The sequence below is a fragment of the Furipterus horrens genome, unplaced genomic scaffold, assembly GCF_987537825.1.
Source record: "Furipterus horrens unplaced genomic scaffold, mFurHor1.1.pri manual_scaffold_8, whole genome shotgun sequence".
NCBI classification, from domain to species: domain Eukaryota; kingdom Metazoa; phylum Chordata; class Mammalia; order Chiroptera; family Furipteridae; genus Furipterus; species Furipterus horrens.
In genome coordinates, this window is record NW_028327178.1 from 38,739,431 (window position 1) to 38,765,993 (window position 26,563).

Sequence of the window (26,563 nt, forward strand, 5' to 3'; positions counted from 1 at the left end):
GGGTAAGGGTGAAGCTGAGAACATACGGAGGGGTCCAAACAAAGCAACTCACCCAGGAAGAAGGTATAATTATTCCCATTTTGTAGATAAGAACCTGGTCACAAAGTGACACAGTCAGAGCCACAAACACAATCCCTGTGGGTGCCCGGCTCACGCTCCTGTTCGACCAGGACCTAAACAACAGAAGGCATGGAAGCACCAGATGCATAAAATAGGCAACACAGGTGACAGGACATGAGGTGTGGCTGAGAAGAGGGGAAGCAGGGCAGGTACTGGCAGGACTGAGGACTGGAGTCACTGAGGACTGTCTACCCTGGACTGTCCCCGGGGCCCTCACACACTGCGGTCCTTCCTGAATGACAGAAAGGTAGATACCAGTAAGGAAACCTCAGGGTGAGCAGTGCCTTTAGGAGTCATTTAGGGCAGCCACCTTCTCCCCAGTTCAGCGGAAGCCAATTTGACAAGCATTTATGAGCCTGACTCACAAACCACAGCACAGGGGTGAAGTGGGTAAGGAAGGACACAGACTCTGGTGCCAAAATGTCTGGGTTTGAACCCAGCTCCCACTGTATGGGCTGAGGGACCCTGGGCAAGTCATTTAACCTCTCTGTGTTTAAGAATGGGGGTGATGAAGTTGTGTTGTCTGAGGGCTATACATACGAACTTGCTTAATTCCCCCAAAGTGCTTAGAATAATGCCTGGGATGTGTTTGTGAGATAAAAACACTGTGTCAGGGCACTGAGCCAGGTGCCACAGGGAGGACATGAAGTATCTATCACTGCCCTGGTCTGGGCCTCAAACACAGAGCTCACTTCTTAACAAGCACTCACTGGAATAAATGGCCTTTTTATGTATATCTCCCAACACAGACAGGGACCACATTTTAATGTCTGTATGACTAGCATGGTGGCACTCATAATTGCTATTCACTATGTTCAGTGCTTGTTGTATAAATGATACAAGGCATAAAGTCCTCATACTAGAATTTTCTCCACAACATACCCAATGGATAACAAAGCACCTAGGCCACTTTCTGCCCACTCTGTGACCTTGGATTCCTACCCATCCATGTTGTTAGGCACTGAAATCAATGTCTACAAAAGGACGTTGTAAGCTTGAAGGCCCTTTGGCAACAGAGGCGGTTCCTATAAATTACTTTGAGATGTGGGTGGTGGTGGCTGAGGACCGACCGCCTCACAGGGCAGTTGCTTCCAGCTTGGACAGACTCCTAAAGTTGTCAGTCCAGTTATGACACCTCCGCTGCCAGACAGAGCACAGCTGAAGGTGTCTCATAAAGGTCTCCCTTACACCAGGGGAAACCCATTCATTCACTCATTAGTGCATGTCCTGCCAACCAAAGCCACATGGAACACACTTAACATCTGTCTGCCTCTGATTCTAAGGTTGGGTTATCCAAACACCCCCAAGCTAAACACGTCCGGCCTCCATAGCAGGCCACGGACTAAGACGCTCAAGCTCTAGGCCTGGAAGAGCAGCAGTGTTCATTGGTTCCAACCTTTTAATTCCACAAGGAAACAGAATGGGCATGGCGTGAGGGGAAACCCATCCAGGGTTACCAGTCATGGCAGGCTCAGGCCCAGAATCTAGGGTTGCGAAGTACTAGTCTGGCACTCCTGATCCCCATCACGCCACCTCACCTGGCCTCACCTACCTTTTCTTCCCAGTGTGTTCTAAAGGCCACCTGTACTTGGCCCTCTCCCTACCTAACAACTCCCCTTCCGATGGTAAAAATTCCAGGCAGACAGAGCTTCCTGGGACAGCTTTGGGGACATAGTACAGAACCATACTGCAGCTTTTCCTGTCTTCCTGGAGGGCAAAAGGTCACACTTGAACTTGCTGCCCTCTCTGGACACTTGCCAGCAGCAAGCAGGCTTCCGATTTATTTCCCCTTCTGAGCTCACCCACACCATTACAGGCTTTGTGACTGCCAGGAAGAGGGCAGCGGGTGAACCTCCGGCCACTTGCCTCAGCCCTGGCAGGGCACGCTCACTCCAGGACGTGGGTGAGCGTCCTGACAGAGCCTGGCTGGCCTCGGACAGCAGCAGCTTTGGTTTCCATAATTCATGCTGCAGAAAAAAAAAAAAAAATCTCAACAATAACTTGGGTTTGCTCACTGCTAGAGTTCAAAGTCCTTTACAGACTTCTGAAATCCAGATGGGTCAGGTGGCTCACAGCTGGAGCACAGGGTGGTGACTTGCCTCAAGTCACAAAGCAAGGTGGTGACAAAGTCAGGAAAAAATGTCCAATTCCCCCTCTTACTCTGGTTGTTGATCCCCTAATGAGCTCATATTTTTATTTTCAGTAAAGACTGAGACTACAGCACTAGCCCAGGTTTCACCCCAAGCAGGGCAATGCAAAGGGAAGGGTAGTTAGAAGCTCCAAGTCTACAAAGCAGTGGGGTGTGAAGTGAGCCTGAGCTCTGTCTCAATGCTGAGTGACCTTGAGCAGGTGACTTAACATCTCTAATCCCTGATTTCCTTGGCCTTACAAGTGGAACAAAGTACCAGCAAGTCTGCGTTCTCAAAGTGCAGCTACTTTGCATCCCAGGGAACTAGTTAGAAATACAGAATCAAGATCCCTCCCAAACCTGCAGGATCAGAATCTGCCTTTCTTCGCGATCCCTTTATGATTCTAAACACATTTACATTTGAGAAGCCCAGATATGTATAAAGCATTTATTATTACACCCCCCCCCACAGTCAGCTCTCAATAATAAATGTTTGTGCAACTAGCACTTGAAGGAGCCTAAGACAGAGGCCAAGTCTCTCACAAGGAAACAGACCCAGAAAAGCGATTAACTTCCTCTTGGTCACACAGTGGCAACAGGATTCAAATCCAAAACTTGGGGCTCTTTTGTACCCCATGACCTCCTTCATTTTAAGCCCTAACTCTCTACAAGGTGCAATGCTAACTCAGGTGCACTAAGAAGCAAAACCCTTATGTATTTTAAATGTAATACCCTGGTCACCATGTGCCTCTCCCATCAGTGGCTTAGACTCTGGGCTTCTGGGTGGCTGTCATTCAGAAGCTCTAGGAAATGGGTAATCCAGGACGCTGCCAGTCGCTGCCTTAGCTGAAATTTTTTAAGTGAAAGGAAACTTTAAAACACACCTTATAAATTTACACTCCTTTTCACACATTAACACCTTTCTCATGTGGAGCTCACATCCCAAGCAGAGAAACATGACAGGGTGTCAAGCTAGAAGGCTTCTTTTTGGCTTCCCACCTCTGACACCTAACCTAAGCACAAACCCCAGCATGCCGGCTTCCAGGGCTGGAGAGGGCCATGTGGACCATGGTCCTGGGTTGCCTAGAAATTACAATGGAGAATGGCAAGTAGCAGCAAAGCTAGGGAGGAAGGGGACCTGTAAAAGAACCTACACATGGGCTGGCGGTGAGGGTTAAATGTGATAAGTGTCAAACATCCAGCCCAGAGCACAGAGGTTGTGTCATCATTCCATTGACACATCTGCACCAAGCCTGGGCACAGAAACTGTCCTCTGTGTCGTATTTCAAAGTTTGAAAGTCTAAGCAATAATTGTGATTGGTTTTACAAGTGTTCAGATGAACGTAAAAAAAAAGAAAGGGTTTCAATATTTCAGATGGGGTAATTCTGACTTTTATATATCCATAACAAACCCAATATATGGAATCACAAGTTCATTTAAAAAAGGCAGATTTCAGTTACACTATGGAAATGCCTTCCAAACTTTCATTTGTATATGAATCATCTAGGGATCTTGTTAAAATGCAGATTGGGACTCAAGTAATCTAGAGTGGAGTCTGAGAATTTGCATTTCTAAGAGCTCCCATGAAGGTCAAAGAGCCCACATTTTTGAGCTCAAGGTTTAAATAGCAAGAAACAAATCCAAGGAGAGTGTCATTTGATTTAAAAAATGACATGCCAGGAGAGCATCCATGAAGGAGTACATGGAACCAGCCAGGCTAACAGCATTTTTTCAGGGAGGCACACCAGAAAAGAAAATGGCATTCCTTAAACTGACCCTGGGCCTTCTTCAGATGAGTTTGTAATCTACATCACTTTGTCTAGGCCGGTTAAAGTACTCTTTAGTGATCACAAAAGCAACTTGCTTCTGACAAAATTCTTGAAAGCAGCACAGTATAGGGAACAAAGCATCCTAGGATATTTCCACTCCAACAGCTGGTGGCCAAGCCAGCTCTTCAAGGCCTTTCTTAAATCAAGTTTTACCCCTTAACCTCCTCTCTGTACATTAAATTTGATGCTGTTTCTGTGGACAGCTATAATTTTTTTAAATGCCTATCAAGTTGTCAGTTATAGAAAATTCCAAAGAAGTCAGATGAATGCAATTGTCAGGTAAGGAAGTACCTTATATTGACTAACCCATCTTAATGTGTGTGTTGTAGGGAAAGATCAAACATACAAGGGCTTCATATTGATAGGATCAAAGATTAAATTCTAGCTAGTCTTTGGATTGTAAGTACTAACACACACAATCCTCCATAACCCCTTAAATGGGAGTCTTGGAGTCAAAGTGTGAGGTAATCTGATTTCCAGCTGCTCTTCCCACAAGAACACATCTGTCTACCAGGAGGCACAGGCTGGCCTTGCACACTGGCTTAGAATAACATGTATGTTTATTACAATTCCTGTCATGACCCTCTGGACTAGACTAGCTAGGCTTATGCTCAAACGATAGACATTATGAGCCAGTGAGTGATGTCAGGTGGTAATATTGAGCTGCCCAGAAACTGCTGAGTGAGCACCACTCACCCAGAACGGAAGGGATTTCCCTCACTCCTGTTCACTCACCTGCTAATGGGGAGATGTGTGCGCTGATGAGAAATGCCAGGGCCAGATTGTCACCTGTGCCCAATCTCGATAATTCATCCATACAATTAGCAGGTTGCTGGCCCTGCTCCTCACTCCTGCCTGCAGCCATGTGCCCTCACACTGCTGTGTGACATACTGAGCAGGGTCATGATTTCATCCACTTGGGAAGAAAAAGACTCAGCAAACTTCTGGATGAGTGCAGCTTGTTCTTCCCCATTTCTCCCTTGGGGGAGGAAGTTAAGTTTTCCAAAAGCCACCTTCTTATTTAGGACAGAGCATGCCTGAGCTTTCAGATGAGACAGAAGCATTACAGGAGAAAGGGCAGAACAGAAAATGTTCTCCCTTTCTCATCTTGAGGCCTGCAAAATATTAGTAAAGTCCCATCCCAGAAGAGGAAACTGAGGCCTCAGGAGGTTAAACGAACTGAGCAAAGGTGGAGTCACTGCTGTAACTAACTGCACAGGAGGCCTTATCAACTCATAAGGGAGGATGAACACTCTCCCAGGGAACAGGCCAGCATTCCTCACCCTCCTTCTCTGGTCCTCTTCCAATGTCCAGTCCCACTGTCTGACACAGCTCTAACTCCCAACTGTCCCTTGAACATAGGGTGACAAGCTCCAGCTATTTCCTGAACAATAAGCAAATGTCCAACATTTCATGTTTTTGCTAAAACGCTTAATACCTGCAGATAAACTAGGCAAGTACAACACACTTTTAACTATAGTAGCAGATTCATCTTGGAATGGAAAAAAGAATCCTCAAACCCTATGTTCTCCCTGTTCCCCTCCCCCTGGACCAAGGGAATGTAAGAAGGACTTTGCATTATTTGAGGAAAGTAAAAGAAAAAGGCCACGTTTTCCTGAGACACAGCAATACTTGAGCGCGGGCAGGAATTTCTCAGCAGGGATTGACCGCGTGTCTGCGACAAGTTCCGGCTTACATACGCCGCTGAGCCACGGGTCGGACCCACTGATCGACTCTGCGCCCCGCCAAGTCTCGCCTGGCGTGGGAAGAGCGTGGCTCCTGGTCTGGACGGGAACGATTTCTGCAAGTTCGAGATCTCCTCCTGGCAATGGGTTTGGCGCCGCTTTTTAATGAGCTCCCTCAACTCCTAACTCCGAACCCACTGCATGACCGTGGTGCTTCTGCTCTGCGAGTGCTGGACTTGGGCACACACGTGTGAACACACAGTCCCTGGGGAACCCCTCTCCCACTTTCAAGTGCCCTAGTGGTCTGGAATTCGGGCCAGAAACTCGGGGATCCAGAAGGGCTCGGGAAGGTGGGAGCGACCAGAGTCCCGCAGCAAAGTGCCGGCCGGGAGGGACGCGGGGTTAGGCGCGCGTCGCGTCCTGCATACTCACCGGGACCTCTGCAGCTGCTCCAAGGCGCTGGTGCTACCCCCCTGGCCCGGGTGCTCCAGGGAGCAGTAGTTCTGAGAGGTCTGCCTGGAGAAGGCAATGGGCAGGATTCCCTGAGTGAACGAGTTGAGGCGGCCCCGACTGCCGCTCCCACTCCCGGGGGTCCCGGAGCCCAGGAAGGCAGCCGCGGGCACCTGCACGCTGGTAAAGGCATCGTCCTCCTCCAACTCTTCTTGCCCGTCGGGCAGCGGAGGCTGAGCACAGGCGGCTAGAGGCGCCTGCCTGAGCGGCTGCAACTGCTCCCCCGACGCCCGGCCTGCGCCCAGAGGGCTCGCGAGCCCCCGGGCAGCCCCGAGGCCGCCGGGGATCTGGGGCGGCAGCGATGAGGGCTGAAGGAGGCTGGAACCCGACCCAGCTGCCAATGCCGCCGTGCTCGCCACGGTGAGCGCGCTGCAGCCGCCCCGCTCGGCTGCAGCGAGCTGGCTGAGCCGAGTCCTCGCGCCTGGCTTGGCCACGCCGCTGTCCTCGCCGCTGCCCCACTCCTCGTCCTGCAGCGGAGGCCGTCCGTCCAGAGAGATGTTGGTGAGGAAGGAGAGAGCAGCCTGGCGGCGCCGCGGGTCCATTCGCGGCTTTCTGGAGGGCTCCGGCGGTGGCGGCGGCTGGGCCGGCGCGGCGGCCACAGGCTGGGGCTGCTGCTGCGGCTGCTGCAATCCGCTGGTGCCCGCGGCGTCGCTGCCGCCGCCGCCGCCGCCGCTGCAGGCGACCGTGCTGGGGGTGGCGGCAGCCGCCGCCATTGTGTCCGTCTGCGGCGATATTTCCGCGACGCCCCGACAAGCGAGCGGCGCCCGAGTACTAAGCCGCGGGCGCGAGCGCCGGCGACCCGGGCTGGGCAGGGCGCGGGGCGCTGGCGGCGTGCGCGGCGGACCGGCCCCCCCGCGGGCGGGCCATGCTCGCCCCTCAGTAATCGGGCGGAGGACGCCTCCGCCCCGGCCCACGCGTGCGGCTTACTTGCTCGCTTGCTGTCGGCCCCCTGGCCGCCGAGAGGTTCGGTCCCCGGCGCTCCCTGCCACCGCGTTATCCGGCGGCTGGCAGGGGTGTCCGTATTTATAGGTGCGCGCGCCCCGCGCTCGCGCTCCGGGGCGCTCTTTGCAATAACACAGTATCACGTGTGGGGAATGAAACCTGGGAGGAAAACAAAGCCGCAGGCGGCGGCCGCAGAGACTGGCGGCGGGAGGCAAAGGGCCGGAGGAGGAGGAAGAGGAGGAGGAGAAAGTCGAGCGGGTGGCGGGCAAGGAGATCCGCCACGCTGTCCTGGTCTTTGAGCTTCCTGGGGAGAGTTGGTGGTTCCCGTGACTAGCCGGAGCCAGGGGCGTGAGGCGAGCACGTTTTCCTCCGCTCGCTCAGACTGGGACCTGGGGGTACGAGCAGAACCCCTTGAGTCACGGCGTGAGGACGTGGTCCCGGGACAATTGTGGGTCTGCAGGACAGTTATTTGGAGCAACGCCTAGATTTGGCCCTCGAGCTTGTTAACTGGACCCTGCGCTGCTGTTGGGCCCCGAAATAAGTCCTTATTAAAAGTTACACGGTTAGGTCAACAGCCCCTGACATGGACGGGCCACCTTAAAACTGCCGCTAACCATTAAGGTTGTGTCTCATTCATTCTCAGGCCAAGGATGCAGGCTCTGAAATAAATACATGCCCGGGGGCGCTTAAGAACCCAGGCGCGGGAACATCTTCCGAGTGGCCAGAATATTTTACACATCCCTGTTTGATGGGGCTGTCACTTTTTACCTCTTAGCAAAGGCCAACATAAATATTTACTGTGGTCCTGAAATGTTCTTCCTTTTCTGTGAAGAGGGGGGTGGAATAAGATGGCCTTACACTCCTTTCCCCATCGAAAATTTTTGTGGCTTGTGATCTCTTTTCCTCGTATATGACCTGGGACCAATATGTATTTTCTGTCATTCATTTGGTAACATCCGTTTGGCATTTACCATGCCTTCTATAAATATGGATTCCTGCGCAGAGCTGCAGCTTTGGATCTGGGAAGAATCGCTGAAGGCAGTACCCCAGCCCCACCCCAAATAAGTGCCTCCCCTGGCTGTCCGGAGCAGTGGGGAGCGGGTAGGAGCGATCTGAAAACTTGTGCTGGTTTTCCAATGCTGTTTGGGTGGCTTCCCAGATGCAGTAAAGAACCGACACACTGAGTTAAACTCTGCGACATCTCAGAAACCTCTCTCTACACGTTTCTGAGGGAGAACCACTGTATTTAAGATAGACGGATTAATTTAATTAAAGGTTTAAATTTAGCCCTGGGGCTAATGGGTAACTCTACGTTGAAATTCCACTCCATTTCAAGTTCAGGGGAGTGCATTGAGTAATGGAGAGCAAATACACTCTGTTCAGAGATGTGCAGCCAACCTGGAGGATGAGATATGGGGGAGTTTCAGGTTACATTTGCTCAGGACAAACACAGCACAGGGCCCTTTACATGAACAATTGTTCATATTTTATTTTATGCCATTTTTAGGCCTTTTGAGAAAGTGAAGCCTGCTGTCTATTTATAGTAGAAGCCTTACATCAGCTAAGTCAAAGGTTGGTAACCAGCTCTGCGAAATTTCATTAGGATTTTAATTACTTTGTTTAAGTAACTACATAGAAACTTCCAAGCTGCTTTATTACAATTAACTTATTTTTCCATGACCACTGGCCTGGTTGTACCAGCAGGCGGTATTCAATGAAAGACAACAACTCAACACATATAAAAGAAAACACAATTTTTTAAATTATGAAAGTGATAAATGTTAATTGCAGAACATTTAGAGAATAAGATAAGCAAAGTAGGGGGGGGGGAAGCATCACTAATAATCTCATGTCCTATGAAAATAACTGTTAAAATTTTTATTTTTGTCCTGTGTACATTTTTAAACAAAAGCAAAAGCAGGCTGTTTGTGTCTTGTGACTTTTTGTTTGCTGTGTTGTGATCATCTTGCCATTTAGAATATTCTTCTATAGCATCACTTGAATGACTGCATAATGTTCAATTTGAGAGACTATAATTATTAAACCTGTTCCATACATTAAACATTTAGATTGTTTCCACTTTTGCTGCTATAGAGAGTGGTGATGACATCCTTTGCTTTTCTCAATCTTGCTACCATTCAATATTATTTTCTTGGGTTAAATGGAGTCTAGGGCAAGCAGCACATCATGTTCTTAAGGCTTTCCATTGAGAAAACTTCCAGTGTGATTCCTCACCCTCTTGCCGCCACTGGGTATTAAATTTTTTTCTTAAATATTCATTTCTTTGCCCATTCGATGTAACTCTTTGCCTATTTTAAATGCCAAATATGCAACTACTTTAAAATATTTATTAAAGTAGCAAACAAGAATCAATATCTACTTTACCTTCAAACTGTTTATGTGATCCTCTTACAGGGATATGACAGATATGATTTATTGTTCACCTACTGTGTGCCAGCCAAAGATTATTTCTAATCCTATGACCACCCTGGAGGTGGAGTGCATTGCCATCAATATTTTTCAGGTGAGGCTCAGAAAAATTAAACAATTTGCCCAAGGTTACCTAACTCTTAAAGTGATTTGTGCAAACCTTATTCCAATACCCATACATGCTCTGACGCCCTCTGCTGGTGAGGATGTTTTATGGGAGGAGGCCAATTCCGGATTTATTCTTAATATTTATATTTCAGCGTAGACTCCAATGAAAGTAATAGGAGTTTTGGAGGAAGAGGATCTGGGTGTTAAGAGCAAGTCTCTTAACTTCTCCACACCAGTCTCCTCTGTGGGTTTTTCGGAGGTACAAATGAGACTGAATGAGAAGTATTTTATAAGCTTAAAAGTACTTTTTAAAAAATGTCTTTTGTTATATACCATCCTAATCTACTTTCTGAATTATTACTAGTGCACTTATTTTTCACCTGTTTATTTACTGATCAAACATTGAGCAACTTCTATGGGCACAATGCCAACTTGCTACAAAAGGGATAAAAAGAAGTATGACCTTTAGCCTTTTTGCCCTTGACAGTGAAAATAGTGAAAAACCAAGATCAGGTCACATTTAAATAAAAACACAAGGCAGAGTCTGCTTAAGTGAGCAATCTGACTGGGACTATAAGTGTTTTCAAAATATGAAGAAGAAAAAAAGGAGCTCTTTATTTGAGGTAAGGCCTGAGGGGAAGGCCTCAGGCAAGAGCCAGGAGATAAAGAAGGGATGGAGGGGGCCACCACTGAGAGAGGAGGTTCTGCAAACAAATTCCTCGGGGATTACAGGCAGAGAGAATTACAACTTAAAATGCAATTCTTGATCAGCCAAAGTGTTTTTTCCATTTACATTCATGTTGCCCCTTCCCAGCATCTATTCTGAAAACTTTTTTTTTGCATGCATGAACTGTTTCACAGGTCAATTTTTAGAAGAAATCAAGAAAGCAAGAAAAAGAACCTGCAAATAATGGCTGACCCTTTATTTAAAAAAGCAGCGGACCACGAAGTCTGAAAACTAGCTAAGATATCACAGTAGATATCACTCGTGATGGAAACCATCTGATATAGCGGAAAACAAGATGTGCTGATGCCAGCGTAGGCTCTTACAAGATGGTGAGTTTTGGAGGCTCCAGGTGAGCCCCAGGTATATGCATAAGCTTCCAGATGAAAGCTCCACTAGACTCTGCACAAGCAGGCAGGTCTAGTGGGCTCTGCATCTCCAATATAAAAAGCATTATTGTATAGTGTTTGCATTTGTTCAGGTCATTCTCACATCAGAATGGGATAGATGTGGCCAGATATTGGGGAAACATCACCACTATGCCTGGTAGACTAATTGGTGGTCCATAGTAACCCTCACTAATAGGTACATGAAGAAACAGCTCACAGAAAGTGAAATGCAAGTGCCTAGCAATTGCTTGAAAGGAGAAACAAGCTGATGAAGTATAGATTGACACAACCTTTTTGGAAAGTCATTTGGCAATAGTATCAAAAACTTTAAAATGTTCATGATTGAGGGCATGAGCTTTGGAGTCATACTGGCCAGGTTACATTTTGGCCCCACAATCATGGCTTTGAGTGTGCTGAGCATGTTACTCTACTTATTTGGCCTTCCGTTTTGTCATCTGTAAAATGAGAGTGAAAATTTCTACCTTCTAGCATGGTTATGAGGTTTTAGTGCAGGAAATGCTTCGTATATATATGGTAAGCATTCAAGAATATAGTTACTGTAATAATCTTAAAGGGCTATTGTGAAGTGTGGCCAAAGATTTATGCATAAAAATATTCATCATAGCATTGTTTAAAATAAAGAAAACTTGAAAAAAAGAAATCCTAAATGTGGAACGATAGGAAACTAAGTATAAACTATGGCTTACTCAATTGAATATTGTGCTTTTATTCGTAAAAAATTATCTTTACCAACCTTTCTTTTTTAAAAGTATTTTTTTAAATTTATTTTTAGAGAGGGGGAAGGGAGAGAGAAAGAGAGGGAGTGAAACATCGACGTGCAAGAGACACATTGATTGGTTGCTTTTCACATGCCCCCAACCAGGGACCTGGCCTGCAACCCAAGCACATACCCTGACCAGGAATCGAACCAGCTACCCTTCTGTCCGCAGGCTGGCACTCAATCCACTGAGCCACACGTGGCAGGGCTCAACCTTTCTTAATGACATGAAAAATATTTTTTGAAACAATGGTAACCAAATAAAGCAGAATAGAAACTAGATCAATCACAGTATCTCAACTTTGTAGAAAAAGAAAATGAATAGTATTGTTAAAGACTAATATATATCTAAAGGCTACATGTGACCAGAAAGTTAAATCACTGGCTAGTAGGATTCCAGTGACTTCTACTTGCTTCTTTCTGCTATCTAAGTAGATATAAGTGTGTGGTCATTTTAGAAATTGCTTCCCAATAAACAATTAAAAAAATATTTTTAGATACATGAAAATAAATCTTGGAAGAACCTATGCCTAAACTGTAAATGATGGAATTATTAGGGACATTTTAAAATATTTTTAGGAATATTAAGAGGCAATTAGCTTTCTCTGCCACATATGGGCAGGACGTGGTTAGGCAGAAAGGAAAGTGCCTGGTGTAAAGGGACTGCGTATGAATGAAGGTGCAAAGACAGTGATAAGAAAGGACTTTTGTGAAGTGGCTGGCAATGAATAAGTTTCCAGAACAGCTAGATTAAAAGGATCATAGTGGTGAATAATGGGAGATGAAATTGAAAAATATAGCACCAGATCATGAGGGCCTAGAATCTAAAATAAGGAATTTGAACCCCAGCACTATAGAGCCATAGATAATTTTTAAACAGGGAGTGACGAGTGTTGAAAGCCAAACTGAAGGAGCCTTAATTTGGCAAATATAAATATGCATAAGTGGTTGATGAGAGAGTCTAAAGGAATAGTGAGGGCTTTTATTTTTTCTTCCACTTTTGTATTAATTCATTCAGCACTCATTGAGCTCCTGCTTTATGCCATGTTCTCTGCTAGACACTTAGAGTAAGGCAAGGTCTCAGGCTGCAGGCTGCTGAGAAAATTGCAAAGAGAGCAAAGGGAGCAAAGGTAGATTCCCTTCTATTTGGAAGCCCTGAAATGGTTATTTATACCTACATACTTTGAATCTTTGAGTTCTCACCATGGTCTTGCTGTTTATCCTCTCTGACAGATAAAGAGACAGAGGCTTCACAAAGTTAAGCATGGTGATGTGCCTCTGGACACACACTCTCTCCCTGGATAGTTACTTCTGTAATATCTTAGGGTGAAGATTTGTGTCAATAGGGAATGACCTAATCTTAGGGGTCACAGAAGTCCCACAGAGAAGGTGATATTGGACTCTAGTTCACAGGTGAGCTTGGGCACCTCAGGCCATGCAGAGCACAGGGGCAATAACCGCAGGATTCTACCACCACAACTCAGGCCTGAGGCAATTAAAACTTGGAACTGGCAGTGAGAATGGAAAAGAAACATCAAGTGAGAGATATTGAGGAGAAACTGGTTTCCAGATTTCCAGCCTGAGGGGCAGCTGTAATTTCTGAAAGAACCAACAGTACCCTAGGGAGGAGAGAACAGATGAGAAGGTTAAAAAATGCTGGCTGAATTTGGCATGAGTTCCTGTTCTACACCATCAGACAGTGACCCAATAAAACGGCTAAGAAGATCTCATTTTTCTAAATCACAACTTTATCAAATTGAGAGAGAAGTAGGTATTGAGTCTGTAGTGGCAAAATCCTCCAATGTGGTGACAGGTGGCTTCCCAGGGTGAATGGCTGAGGACACCGTCCTCTGGAGCACCCTAAGCTGGCCATAACCACACATTCCATTTGCCCATTGAGACACAATGTAGAGGTGAAACAACATTTGGGCCCCCTTTTTGCGATATCCCAAGAGAGAAGGCTTTGGAAACAAACCATCCCAGGGTCAAGCCCATTTCAGCCATGCTAGGACCTCTTTGAGTGCAAGTAACAGAAATTCAAGTCAAAGTAGCTTAAGGAGGATTTATCCTAAGGATTCAGGAATGTCTCAGAAAACATAGACTCGGAAATACAGCCTGGCATGCACACAGAGAGCTGTAGATGTGAATGCTTGGGGGCTCCCCTTTCCATCCCCTCACCTTCTCCAGTGCCTCAGTCACACTCCATCATCTTCTCCTGTACATTAGGTTCCTCTGCTTCTCTGGTACATGAGGCAAGAAATATGCCTCAGACAGATCCCTCCTTTGTTACTTCCGGAATTGGGCCCCTCTAGGTTCCCAGTTCAAATTTACAAAGAAAGACCATGGTTGGTGAAGCTTGTGTGGAATGGGTCCTGGACCAGTCAGCTTGGCCAGGTCTCAGCTAACAGGCATTCATCAACTCCTGGAAGCAATGGATGCGGTGTGTGGGGTGGGCAATTCCCAAAAGAAGGGAAGTGTGGGGCAGATAAAACAATAGAGGGACTACCCTGGTAGGGCACTTTCTTAACTTTTCTAGGCCTATTTTCCTTGCTGAGAAAATGGAGATACTTGATCTACCTTGGAGTTTATTGTGAAGATTAAAGAGGATTAAAAGATGTGATACTCATAGTCTTCCCACCAAGTGCTCCTAAAAAGAGAAGAGAGTAGACTAACAGCTTGAGGGGGCTGTTGATAAAACTTGAAGCTTCTTTAAGGTCTTCTTTTTGCTTAAAAAATATACGATCTATGGGAATTCAGAATATGATAAAACTGACATCTCAAGTCAGTAAAGAAAAGATACATTATTCAGTCAATAATGTTGGGACCACTAGGTTGCCATTTGGGGGCAGGGAGGGAAGTAGATACCTCACAGTTTATACCAAATTAAATTCCTAATGGAAGAAAGATTGAAGTGCAAAAAATGAAACCATAGAAGTCCTTAGGAAGAGCGCTAAAGACTTTAGAAAAATAACTCAGAACATGTCTTCATGTTGTTTTGTTCAGTGCTGCGACTCTAGCACTTGAAGCAGTGCCTGGCACGGAGTTGGAGCTTAGTAAATTTTTGGTGAAATGAATTCATAAAAGAATGTTTTTAAAATCAATTCAGATAGGGGAGAAAGAATCCTTTCTAAGTATGGTATAAAACCCACAAGCTTTAAAGCAAAGGTAAATTCAGCTACCAAAAAAGAAAATTACAAATGCTATGTGGGGAGAGGAGGGGGAGGATCTAAATCAAAAGACAAATATACTGGAGGACAATATTTGCAATTCATATCACAAAAGGTACATTTCCTTAATATTTAAAGAAATCCTAAATATTAGGGGAAAAGCCAATAATCCAATAGAAAAATGGTATGATATGAAGAAACAGTTCCCAGAATAAGAAATACAAGTGGGTCTTGAACATTAAAAAAAAAGAAACTCAACCTTCTTCATGTTTAAGAAAAGCAAACAAAAACTCTAATGAGATACACATTTTCCTGCATCAGATTGACCAAGGTCAGAAAGTTTGAAACACATTATTGTCTATTATGTGTTAGATAAGAGGTGATAAAAACAGGTAACTCTGATAGAGTGATTGAGAGAAGACTAGAGGATCTTTCCAAAGAGAGATTGGACCATACAGTACATACCCTGTGACCCACTTCTAGGAATTTGTGCTATAGATATACTATGATGTATACAAATGAATAAAACTTAGGGTTATAGTTATTGCATTGTTGTTTGTAATAGAAAAATATTTGAAATAGCACTAATAGGGTTGGTTAACTAATTTGGCACATCCATACAGTGAAATATTGCACAGCTGTTAAGATAATGAAATAATTCTATGAATGCGTAATGAAAATACCTCCAAGATGTAGTTTTTATCTGAAAAAAGCAAGCCGCAAAGTAGTGTGTATTTTATGCTATCGTTTTTACTTTAAACAAAAAAAGCAACTCATATCCATAGCTATTTACTTGTACTATGTATAGATTGTCTCTTGGATGATTCCTAAGAATCTGGGAATAGTAGTTGCCTCCTGGGAGTGAAACTGGGTAGTTGGAGAACAGAGATGTCAATTTTTATTCTTAACTCTTTTATATCTTTTGAATTTTTTCAGAAACATCTATTACCTCTTGAAATAATAAATTAAGAAAAATGTGTGTTACTTTAGCATTTTGCTCCATAATATATCCACAATTGATTTAATGTAAAAATAGAGTTTTAAATCACTCATCTTACACTAATTAACTTTTCCTCCCAAATCTAGAGTGAAATTAATATTCTAGAAAGATGCACGCATTTATCCTGGGCCTTTGTCTTTTGAGCACAGCAAGTATCCCCTTTCTGAAGAGAACGGAACTTGGAGTGTTGGCACATCAAGTAGCTGCCCTACAAATGTGAGTTCCTGTCTCTGTGGGAACGGAACTGTTCCTGGGAGTGGAGCTGGAGGATACCACCCTCCACTGACAAGATCAGAAGGCTGATGAGTATCCTACACCCTAAGCACGGCTTCGGGAGGTATTATCCCATGAAATCCAAGGTTTCATCATCCCATGAAATCCATGTTCTTTAGCCTGGCCCAGTGCCTGACACATAGGAAGCACTCAGAAAATTATATGTCTGGAATGAACATACCAAAAGTTGCAGGATCTCACCTGACAATGCTGTTCAGAAGCTTTGGGGATGTCCCATAATTAGGTAACAATTAACCTGGGGCTTAAAGATGCAATTCTTCAGGTAGAGGACCAGGAGGATAAGAGCCAGCATTTCAAGTGGAGAGAACAGCTTATTTGGGGCATGAGAGTGGAGGGAGAACTGGTGCCAGCTCACAGAGCTCCTATCTGCCCTGGTTGGAGCAGCAATCACAAGTGGCTGGTTACCACAGAGGCATCAGGTGTGATGGTGGTTTCCTCAAGAGTTAATTTGTAAAGGTCCATGAATTGACAGGCAGGAAAGAGAATAACCTGGTATATTCTCTTGAACCTAGAGTGATGCTTTGGGAAGGGAGAACCTCAGGGACCAGGTGAGAGTAGAGAGGGCAGGGACAGACTGACTTAGAGCTGGTGGGCAGAACTGTGCTCTCAGCCTGTCAGATATAGTGCCCCCTTCTTATAACAACCCCCTCCTTATTGCCGGATGAGAGCCATAGGTAACAGAGAGCCACAGTCTCTATCCAGAATCCAAAAAATTTGATAATCCAGTTTTGTTTTTTAAGTTTAGGAGCAGCATCCTTTTGCCAGCAAAACCTGCCCTCAGTGACCTGAAGCCACATAGACTATCTGTCCCATTCCATGTGTCTATGTATACTTTTTGCTGTAGAAATATTAGTGTGCTTGATTATAGAATGCTGTTCCAGGCCTTATGAGGCCTTATATAATATAGTGTATGTGCACCATGCTACTTTTTTAAAATCTGAAAAACTCTGAATTCTGAAACATATCTGGCCCCCAAGGTATTTGGATGATGAGTTGTGGTCTAATATAATTGACCAACATACAAAATGTTTAAAAATAAAGGTAATATAATGCCCTGAGTGTAAAATAATGAAGATATAAGAGCATAGACATTTATAAGACTGTAATATATATTACAATATGTAAATGTGGGGCAGGACTACACTAGAAGACCTAAGAAATAAATTGGATGCTTGTTCCTAAACGTAGACTCTCCTGAATGTGACAATTCAAATGCAACTGATAAAGTTGTATATACTTTTTTGCAACTCAAATGCTATGAGTGTCATTGCTGTGATTTTACAAAATGATGAATAACTGTAATAAAGTTGCAAACATTAAAAAATACAGTCTCCCTCAATGTAATCAGTAGTTGTGTTCCCGGAAAATCTGGTGTGTATAAAAACTATGCAAAATTACCTTGTGTGCATTTGTAAAACATAATTAGGTTTTAGGCTCCAATAATTACAATGAGACATTTTGCTTACAAGATAAATTTTAATTAAATGTTTGAAAGTGACTCAGGATGCAATTCTTTCTTGTGGGCTACCACCGCCTCACACATGGCAGGAGGCCTCATGTCCTTGGCCCCACATGTTAAATATCAGCAGTGCTCCCAACCAGGTTGTTATGACAACCAGAAATGCCCCTTACATTTCCACAAAGCCTCTAGGGTGGTAACTTCTGGAGGGTAATGCCACTCAGCCTCAGTCCCACTGAGAACCACCCGGGTGGAAGAAGCCGACAGGAGCTGGCAGGTGAGCCCATGGGGTCCCAGGGCAGGCTCCGATGTAGCTAGGGAATCCCAGTCAAGTCCAGACTGAGCTGTCTGGATTTGGAGGACCTTATTTTCTCTGGAACGTAAGTAAGCCTCAGGGAAACAGACTGGAATTACACACCTAAGTTTCTCATCAGGTGTGCCAGAGCGGATCTGTGGCACTCCCACTGGCCCACCTACAGGAGGTTTTGGCCTCAAACACCTATCTTCCCTGCCAGCAAGGTGGCGCCTTCTTGAATGGGCTGATGGGCCACGTGGTATTTGGCTGATCAGGAGTTTGGGTGTGTCAAGCAGCCTGTGGGCTGTGTGCCCTCCTTTGAGTCACTCCTTTAAGTCTCAGTGTATCTTAGTGGTTAAGAGTTAAAACACAGCAGCACTATTCACAATAGCGAAAGGGTGGAGGCAACCCAAGTGTCAGTCTGTCCATGAGTGAATGGACAAACAAAATATGATGTACACAAACAATGGAATATTACTCAGCCTTAGAAGGGGGAAATTGTGACATACGCTACAACATGTATGAACCTGGAGGACATTATGGTAAGTAAAATAAGCCAGTCCCAAAAGGACAAATAATGTACGATTCTGCTAACTAGAGTAGTCACATTCAGAGACAGAAAATGGAATCATGTTTTCCCAGGGCTGGCTCTGGGGAAGGGAGTAAGTGGGGAGTTGTTTTAATGGATACAGAGTTTCACTCTTATAAGATGAAAAAAATTTTAGAGCTGGGTCGTGGTGACAGTTGCACAACAATGTGTACATGCTCAGTGCCACTGAACCAGACAGTGTAAAATGGCTAAGTGGGTGAATTTTATGTTGTATGCATTCTATCACAAATAAAATTTAGAGAATAAATAAAAAGCTAAGAGTCTGATGGAAATATTACTAAGCAAGGGCTCACTGCCTGAGGCCCATAGAAGCCAATACTCTAGTACCAGCTTTTGACAGTATTTGAGAAAAGAAAAAAAGCTTTTATTGTGAGGTCAGTCCAAGGAGAGAGGAAGCAAAGCTCAAATCTGTCTCCAGACCCAGGTCTGGGGGCAAGGTTTAAGGGGTTTTTGTACCAGATCCTCCTGGACCACAAACCCTTCCCTTCTTAAAGGGTTAGGACATTCAAGTTCTGGTGATGTGCTGGTCCTTTGGTTCTGTGGAGGGGAGCAGTTAAGGGTTTACAGTGTTACATGTGAGCGGTGTTCACAATTGCTACTCACGAGTGGTGTGTCCAAGGTTTAAACTTTGCTTCAGGGTCTTGTTAGAAACAAGAGGGGACCAGTTTGAGCTGGTTCTGCAGTTACAGAAAGACCAGTAGTCAAGCTTTGACTCTGCTATTTACCAGAAAGTGGTGGATTTTGGCCAAGTTAACCTCACTGAGTCTCAGTTAACTTACCTGTGAAATAGAGACAATGATTGTCCTCTTCTGGTAAGGGAACTGTGAGGTTCCCTAGAGAGTGTGTGTGTGAACCATGGGCACAGTTCCTGCCTGGCACACAGTCCTCAGAGAGTGTGGTTGCTATTTTGCACGCAGATTTCACATGTTCACTGAGTATGGAAGCAATCTCTCCCCCTCAGACAGGGCCACATGGGGCATTTGGCTTAACAGCAAGCTTAGGACACTGACAAAGAAGAAAGACCGGGGGCCCAGGGTGGTGCACGTGTAACCTTCATGGGTCTTCTTCCTGCCAGTGGTTAGCATCCTCCCCACTCACATCGAACAGTACTCGAGGGTACTTGGGCAGGGCTGCTTCTGGCCCTGGTACATCTAGCTTCTCTAGGGTATTCCAAGCAACTTTGCTGTGTCTAGAGAAAGCCCTCCCCGCCCCCCTGCCCCCGATCCTTTTTTAGAGCAAGTCTTTCTTAAGACCCCTAAAAGTATACTTCTCCTTAAATGTAAAACTTCCAGTATTTCCATGTAGACTCATAGGGAGAGTTGATAATTGTTGACAGCAATAAGAGGTCATTTTCTTTGTTTTGATTAAACAATAATTTGATTGGAAAATGCTTCCTGGTGCAATAATTAATGACTAGCTGGAGTTGTTAACACTGGAGGATAAAGCCAAAGGCACTTAACCCAGCTAGTCATTAGCTACCAGGAATGTTAGACCTAGAGGGTATTCACTGCTGCTACAATCTCTGAAACTGGTAGGGAGAAAAAGAGGCGGGAGGCATGGTGGGGGTTGGGGTGGGGAACTAAGCAATTTCCTTTTATGCAATGAAAAGTTTTAAACAGGAGCAGTGTGTGTTGCCGTAGACAGCATTTCTGGCTCTGGGCTGTCCTCCATGCCTGCATCCAGCTGCACAGCAATTAGACATGGTTTTCAGCAGGCAGCTGTGCCTCCCAAGTACCTATAATGAATATCTGCAACTCCAGGCTCCTGCGGAAATCCTCAAGCCTTCACTTGTTACCGTAATTTCCTTGGAAAGTGTTTCTAATTACATGTTTCTTGCTGCATGCTCCAGGTCAGGTCTTCTTGAATACAATATACAAAATGCATAAAACCACAAAAGAGCAAGGGGACCCTGCACTGGTCCAAATTGCTATGTCGTTTCTAACTTAGTAGTTAAGCATTACTAGGTGTAATAGGACATCATTTGCATGAGCAAAACCAACAGTAAAGGAGCAGCACGTGCCTCCTTTGTAACTCTGTAGAGGTCAGAACCCATTTCAGCCAGACAGCTATATAATTATAGAATTTTCAGCTCTAGCACATAGAGTGTTTATTTTAACTATTGTAAGTAGTAGGGTCTTTGTGAAGAGGGACTTCATTTTTTTGGATTGTCTCCTGGGATCTGCCATTTAGAGAACTTCTAGCAATTTAGTTTCCTGGAGCTAAAAACAGTTACCTTTGGGCTCTCTAAGTTTAACAAATTTTCCAAGTTGTAAAGCAACTTTCAACAACTATTCTTAGAGAAAACTGAAGTCAAGTTAAACCTAGATGTTACTATTTGAATGTTAAGTTTTTTGTTTTTTGGCTGTTGTTTTATTTTGAGTTGAGTAAATTAGAGAATTTTCTAGCCCTTAAAGAAGGGGCAAAAATGGTTTTCTACAAGCATGGATTTGACTAGACTGGGGCAACCCCTGCCCCACAGAGAGGGTCTATTTCTACCACCCTCCCCACCCCACCTTGTGTTATGGAAGATTGAGCACCTGGAGGACTGAGGGGTACTGACTGTCCGATCATCGTGGTGGGCCCAAGGAGTTGTGCCCAGTTGAGCACCCAGGCAGTGTCCGCTTGGAGAGGGCTGTTTCTGGCCTCAACTTAAAATAGATGTTGATTCAAAATCCTGTCCAGTCCTGACCCCATTCCCTAAGGAGTTACAGCAGGAAGTGCCAGCCAGTGTAAGAAATGGGCATTTGCTCCAGGCTTCCTTCTGTGCACTGGCTCCTCCTCCTTCCACTGTCTAAGTGTTGAATCCAGGGCTCAGTCCAGGACTCTGTTTTCACTTGCTTCCTAAGTAATCTCATTCAATTACAAGGCTCTAAATAAATACCATCTGTAGCAGATTGTATTTTCTAGAGTTGGCCACGATAATATCTCCATCCTACATGCTCTCCTACAATGTAATCATCACACTCCTCCCATGGAGAGAAGGGATCTATATGTCCATCGTCCTCCCCAATCTGACTTGAACCTAAGCAGGCTGTGACTGCTCACTTGTAGCCCATGGAATGAGGTGAAAATGGTGCAGCATGACTTCCAAGGCTAAGATAGGAAAGACCCGAAGATTCTCCAGACCTTGCTCATTGGCACGCTCACTTTTGGAGCCCTGAGCTGCCTTGTAAGTCCAACTACCCCATGGCTACCCTATTGCTGTAAGGAGGCCCAAGTAACATGGAGAAGTCACGATAATACTCCAGCTGACAATTCCTGCTAAGGTTCCATGGAATCGCCGGCTTCAACTGCTAGATTTGCGAGTAAACATGCTTTGCAGGTGATTCCAGCTCTAGATATCATGTTGCCTCCAGCCCTGTGTCTTCCAAGCTGAGGCCCCCACAAGTTGTGGAGTAGAAATCAAACATTCCTGCCGTGCCCTGCCCTGAATTCCTAACTCAAAGAGTGATGGACAAATAAAATAGTTGTTTTGAGTTGAGTTTGGGGGTTATTTCTTACACAGCAATTGTTTCAGGAACTCCATCTATATACTGATAACCCCCAAATTTATATCTCCAGCTTAGGCCTCTTTCTGAGATGTAGACCTACATATCCCACTGTTTATTTAGCAGTTCCATTTGGATGTCTAATGGGCTTTTCATAGAACATGCTCCAGATCAAATTATTGACCTACCCTGCCCTGCAAAGGTGCTCTTCCCTCAGGTGTCCTCATCTCAATAAATGACACCATCACTTACCCAGTTGCTAGGTAAAAGCTAGATATCATCAGTGATACCTCTCTTTCCCTCCCAACTCCCATCCAATCTATCAGCAAATTCCATCAGCTCTACCTTCAAAACATTTCCCAAACAGGATGACATCTCACTTACTCTATTGGTATAACCCTAACCCAAGCCACATCATCCCTGTCCTGGATTGTTGCTAGAGCCTCCAATCCTCCTATCCTGCTTCCACACCTGGTCTGTCATCCTCCAACACCAGTCAAGTCTCCAGAAGCCACAATAATCCTCTCAAGATGTAAGTAACATTGTGAGCCTCAACTCCTTCTTCCCTCATCTGGCTATTGACGAGGAATCTGGCCGGGGCTGTCGGTGAGAACACTCATGTCCAGCCTTTCCATGTGGCCTGGACTTCCTCACAATATGATGGCTGGGTTCAGAGTACAAGCATCACTAGGGAAAGAGAGTCAGCTAGGAGTGCCTTTTAGGACTTAGTCTTGGATGTCATGATATATAGCACTTCTGCCACATTGTACTGATTTAGGCAGTTATGAAGGTCCACCCAGGTTAAAGGGCAGGGAACAGACTCCACCTCTCAGTGAGGACTGTTAATGTCACATTCTAAGAACTTAGGAGATGGGATACAAGTTTTGCCACACCATCTGAGAATATTTAATTATATAAGAAAGAAAATTATTTGTAGACAAAAAGTGCTTTAAGCAAAATGTAAATGCAAAAGACATAAAGAAATGCTAACTCTCCCCCCTAAGCCCCTCACTGAACCCCTCCCCTGAGAGCTGTGGATTAACTATGAGCATATTTAGCTGGTAACATCTTTTTTATAGTACTACATGGAGAAATTAGGTTGATTATGCTGTGTTCTCTTCTCCTTGAGAACAGAAAATACAGAATGCTTGCTTCTGCTCACTTCTCCACCATGTGAGCACTGAGAGTTTTTTTTACATCCTCACAAAGTAGTAAAATTTCCCCTTTATATTACATTATAGTAATCACCTGTTTCATTTAAATCTTACCTCTTTTTAATCCCTCAAGAATGAATTGAACTATAAATTTCTTAAAGGGCAGGGATCTTTTTGATTCATCACTCTTCTCACTCTGGTCTCTATACTGTTCACATGTGCTAATTATTTAATACCAGTTGATGAAATTCATGAAGAAGCAGTTGTGTACCAGAATCTTTCTATTTCACTTATATTTAATAACCCTAGAACATAGTAGGTGCTCAATTGAAACATATTTTTAAAATAATTTTTTAATTTCTCAATTACAGTTGACATATATTATTATGTTGGTTTCAGGTATACAGTAGTCCCTCTCTATATTGTGGTTCACTTATCACAGCCTCACTATATCACGAAATTTTAAAAAATATTGTATTTAATTATTTATTGCGGATTTTTCGCTATATTGCAGAATTTTGAGGTACTGTATATGTATGTTGTTAAAGTTCTGTAGGTTTAAGAGTGTAGAATATATTTAAGAACATAAGTAGTGTTTATAACAGTGTGGAAAAAGTTACTAAGAGAGCGGGAAAGGTTAATAAGGGACTGGAAACAGTATATAAATGTGTGGGAAGGGTTTATAAAGCCTTAAAATATATATAAATACTAAAATAAATGTAAGGTTCCTACTTCAAAGATTTTCATTTATCGCGGGGTGGGGGGGTCTGGAACGTAATACCCATGATAAGTGAGGGAATACTGTACACCCCAGTGATTACACATTTATATAACTTTCTAAGTGATCATCCCAATGAATCTTGTACCCACCTGACACCATACATAATTATTAGAATATTATAGACTCTATTCTTTATGCTGTGCTTTATATCCCCGTGACTATACCCTGGCTGGTTTGGCTCAGTGGATTGAGCGTCGGCCTGCGAGCTAAGTGTCGCTGGTTCGATCTTCCAGTCAGGGCACATCAGAGAAGGAAAACTCTGACTCCAAAAAACCTCCGCTGCCTTGCGGCATACCTCTTCAGGGGAAAGGCTAAGGGAGTAAACCCCGACAGAAAATCCGGAGCCGGAGTCCCTAAGGCGGTTCGACGTTGTAGTCAACACCGGCAACTCCTGTGGCGCACCTGAAGCCAAGCTGTATTGACTCCGTCTTTCCCTTGGACCCTTCAGCTGCGAAGAGAGGGGGGGTCTGCTGCATGGGCAACAGCAGACCCTCCATATCACCCTGCCCAGGCTCTGTAGCTTCAGCTTCACTGGAGAGGACACTCCAGCGTCATCGCAAGATGTCGATTCAACACGGGAGGAGACAGATACCGTGTCACTCCCGAGTCGGACTGCACAACCATTCTCGGCGGTGCAGATAGACTCTTAAGAAGCTACACCATCGTCTCTCGAGACGGACGGCTGCCGACGACGACGATTCTGTAACAACAATCTGTACTTCTTAATCCCTTCATCTTCTTTACTCATCCTTCCAACCCCCTTCCCATCTGGCAACTGTCAAAATTTTCTATCTATGAGTCTGTTTCTGTTCTGCTTCTTCATTTATTTTGTTTTTTAGATTCAATTGTTGATATATATGTCTTTATTGCCATTTTATTGACCATATTTTTAATCTTTTTTCCTCTTTTTCCTATATAAGTCCCTTTAATATTTTATATAATAATGGCTTGGTGATGATAAACACCTTTAGCTTTACACTGTCTGGGAGCATTTTATCTGCCCTTCCATTCTAAATGATAGCTTTGATGGGTAGAGTAATCTTGGTTGTAGTCCTTACTTTTCATCACTCTGAATATTTCTTGCCAATCCCTGTTTGCCTGCAAATTTTCTGTTGAGAAATCAGCTGATAGTCTTATGGGAGTTCCCTCATAGGTAGCTAACTGCTTTTCTCTTGCTGCTTTAAGATTCTCTCTTTGCCTTTAACCTTTGTCATTTTAATTATGCTGTGTCTTGGTGTGGCCCTCCTTCAGTTCATCTTGTTTGGTACTCTTTGTGCTTCCTGGATTTATATGTCTGTTCTTCATCAGGTTAGGAAAGTTTTCTGTCATTATTTTTTCAAATAGGTTTTCAATTTCTTGCTCTCTCTCTTCTTCTTCTGGCACCCCCATGATGTGAATGTTAGTACATTTAAAGTTGTCCCAGAGGCTCCTTACACTATCCTAATTTTTGGATTCTTTTTATTTTTGCTCTTCTGATTGGGTGGGGTGTTTTGTTTTGTTTTGTTTTTTGTTTGTTTGTTTGGTTTTTGTTTCCTTATATTCCAAATTGCCAATTTGATTCTTGGCTTCATCTACTCTACTGTTAAATCCCTGTAATTATTCTTCATTTCAGTTAATGTATTCTTCATTTCTGACTGATCTTTTGAACTCTTCATCTAGTAGATTGTCTCATTTTTTTTTTTTAAGTTCTTTTTCTGGAGTTTTGTTCTGATCTTTAATTTGGGACTTGTTTCTTTTTTTTTTTCAAGTATATTTTATTGATCATATTGTTACAATAGTTCCAATTTTTCCTCTTTGCTACCCTCCACCCAGCACCCCCCTCCCCCAGCAATCCTCCCCCCAAATCCATGCCCATGGTTTGTACATACAACCTCTCCTGCTTCACCCTTTCATATATTCTTCTTCTTTTTTAAAATAAATAAATGATTAATTATTTTAATAATAAAAAATAACAATCCCTTCCTCTCAGATATTAAGACCCTTTATAATCTTATAAAGGACAATGGGCGAAGGTCTCAAGCTCCTCTAGGCTGCTTCAAGCTGGATGTGGTCGTCGTCCTACCTACCCTTGGGTCCAGAAATTCCTAATAAGAGTGGGGGTGTGGAGGGGAAGGTGGCCTTCCCACATGGGGAAGGATCGTGCAGACTCCAGGTCAGTTGGCTGTCCCCGGACAACGGCATGCTTGATTTAACAGGCTGGCATCCTTGTTGTATTCTGGGGGCAACAGATTTGGCAGAAGGGTTAAAAGACATCATTCATTCCATAACTACTAGATGACAAAAGGCAGGGATTAATTTTTCAATGTCCCACATTAGGGGGAAAAAAAAGGGCTTCTTTGGAGGAAGGTGTGCCAGGCACATCTCACCTGTCCAAAACCCTTTTGCCCATTATACTTAGTTTGGGCTGAGGGAAATATTTTAGGTTTCCCCCCCTCTCAGACCTCTGGGCCCTTTCTGTCCAAGCCATTAGGATAGAAAAAAGAAACCAATTTTAAAGTGAAGCCCACAGACCACCCCATTCTTCACCAACCCAGCTACTTAGTTCAGCCAAACCATTAAGTCTCAGGAGGCAGCAATGCAGACAGGATTAAGTGAGGCCTATACATACAGACAATCACTCAGGTAATGAGATCATAGGCTTATGCCCTTTGAAAACAGAAAACACATGTTA

At 44.2% G+C, this 26,563-nt stretch overlaps 1 protein-coding gene and 1 long non-coding RNA gene across 3 annotated transcripts in view; one reads left to right on the top strand and one right to left on the bottom strand.

The window, feature by feature from the left end:
• Positions 1-7,075, bottom strand: part of CABLES1 (Cdk5 and Abl enzyme substrate 1) — a 105,661-nt gene extending 98,586 nt beyond the window's left edge. For both annotated transcript variants that reach the window (XM_090285734.1, XM_090285733.1), the window contains exon 1: positions 6,196-7,075. In XM_090285734.1, the coding sequence (XP_090141860.1) occupies positions 6,196-6,986 (791 nt within the window). In that variant the 5' untranslated portion in view covers positions 6,987-7,075. The remainder of the gene's footprint in view (positions 1-6,195) is intronic.
• A 2,564-nt stretch (positions 7,076-9,639) lies between these two features.
• Positions 9,640-17,449, top strand: LOC150002762 (uncharacterized). Its single transcript, XR_016512638.1, has 3 exons — positions 9,640-9,739; positions 10,615-10,809; positions 15,898-17,449. It is a non-coding gene; the product is annotated as an uncharacterized LOC150002762 (long non-coding RNA).
• The last annotated feature ends 9,114 nt before the right edge of the window (positions 17,450-26,563 follow it).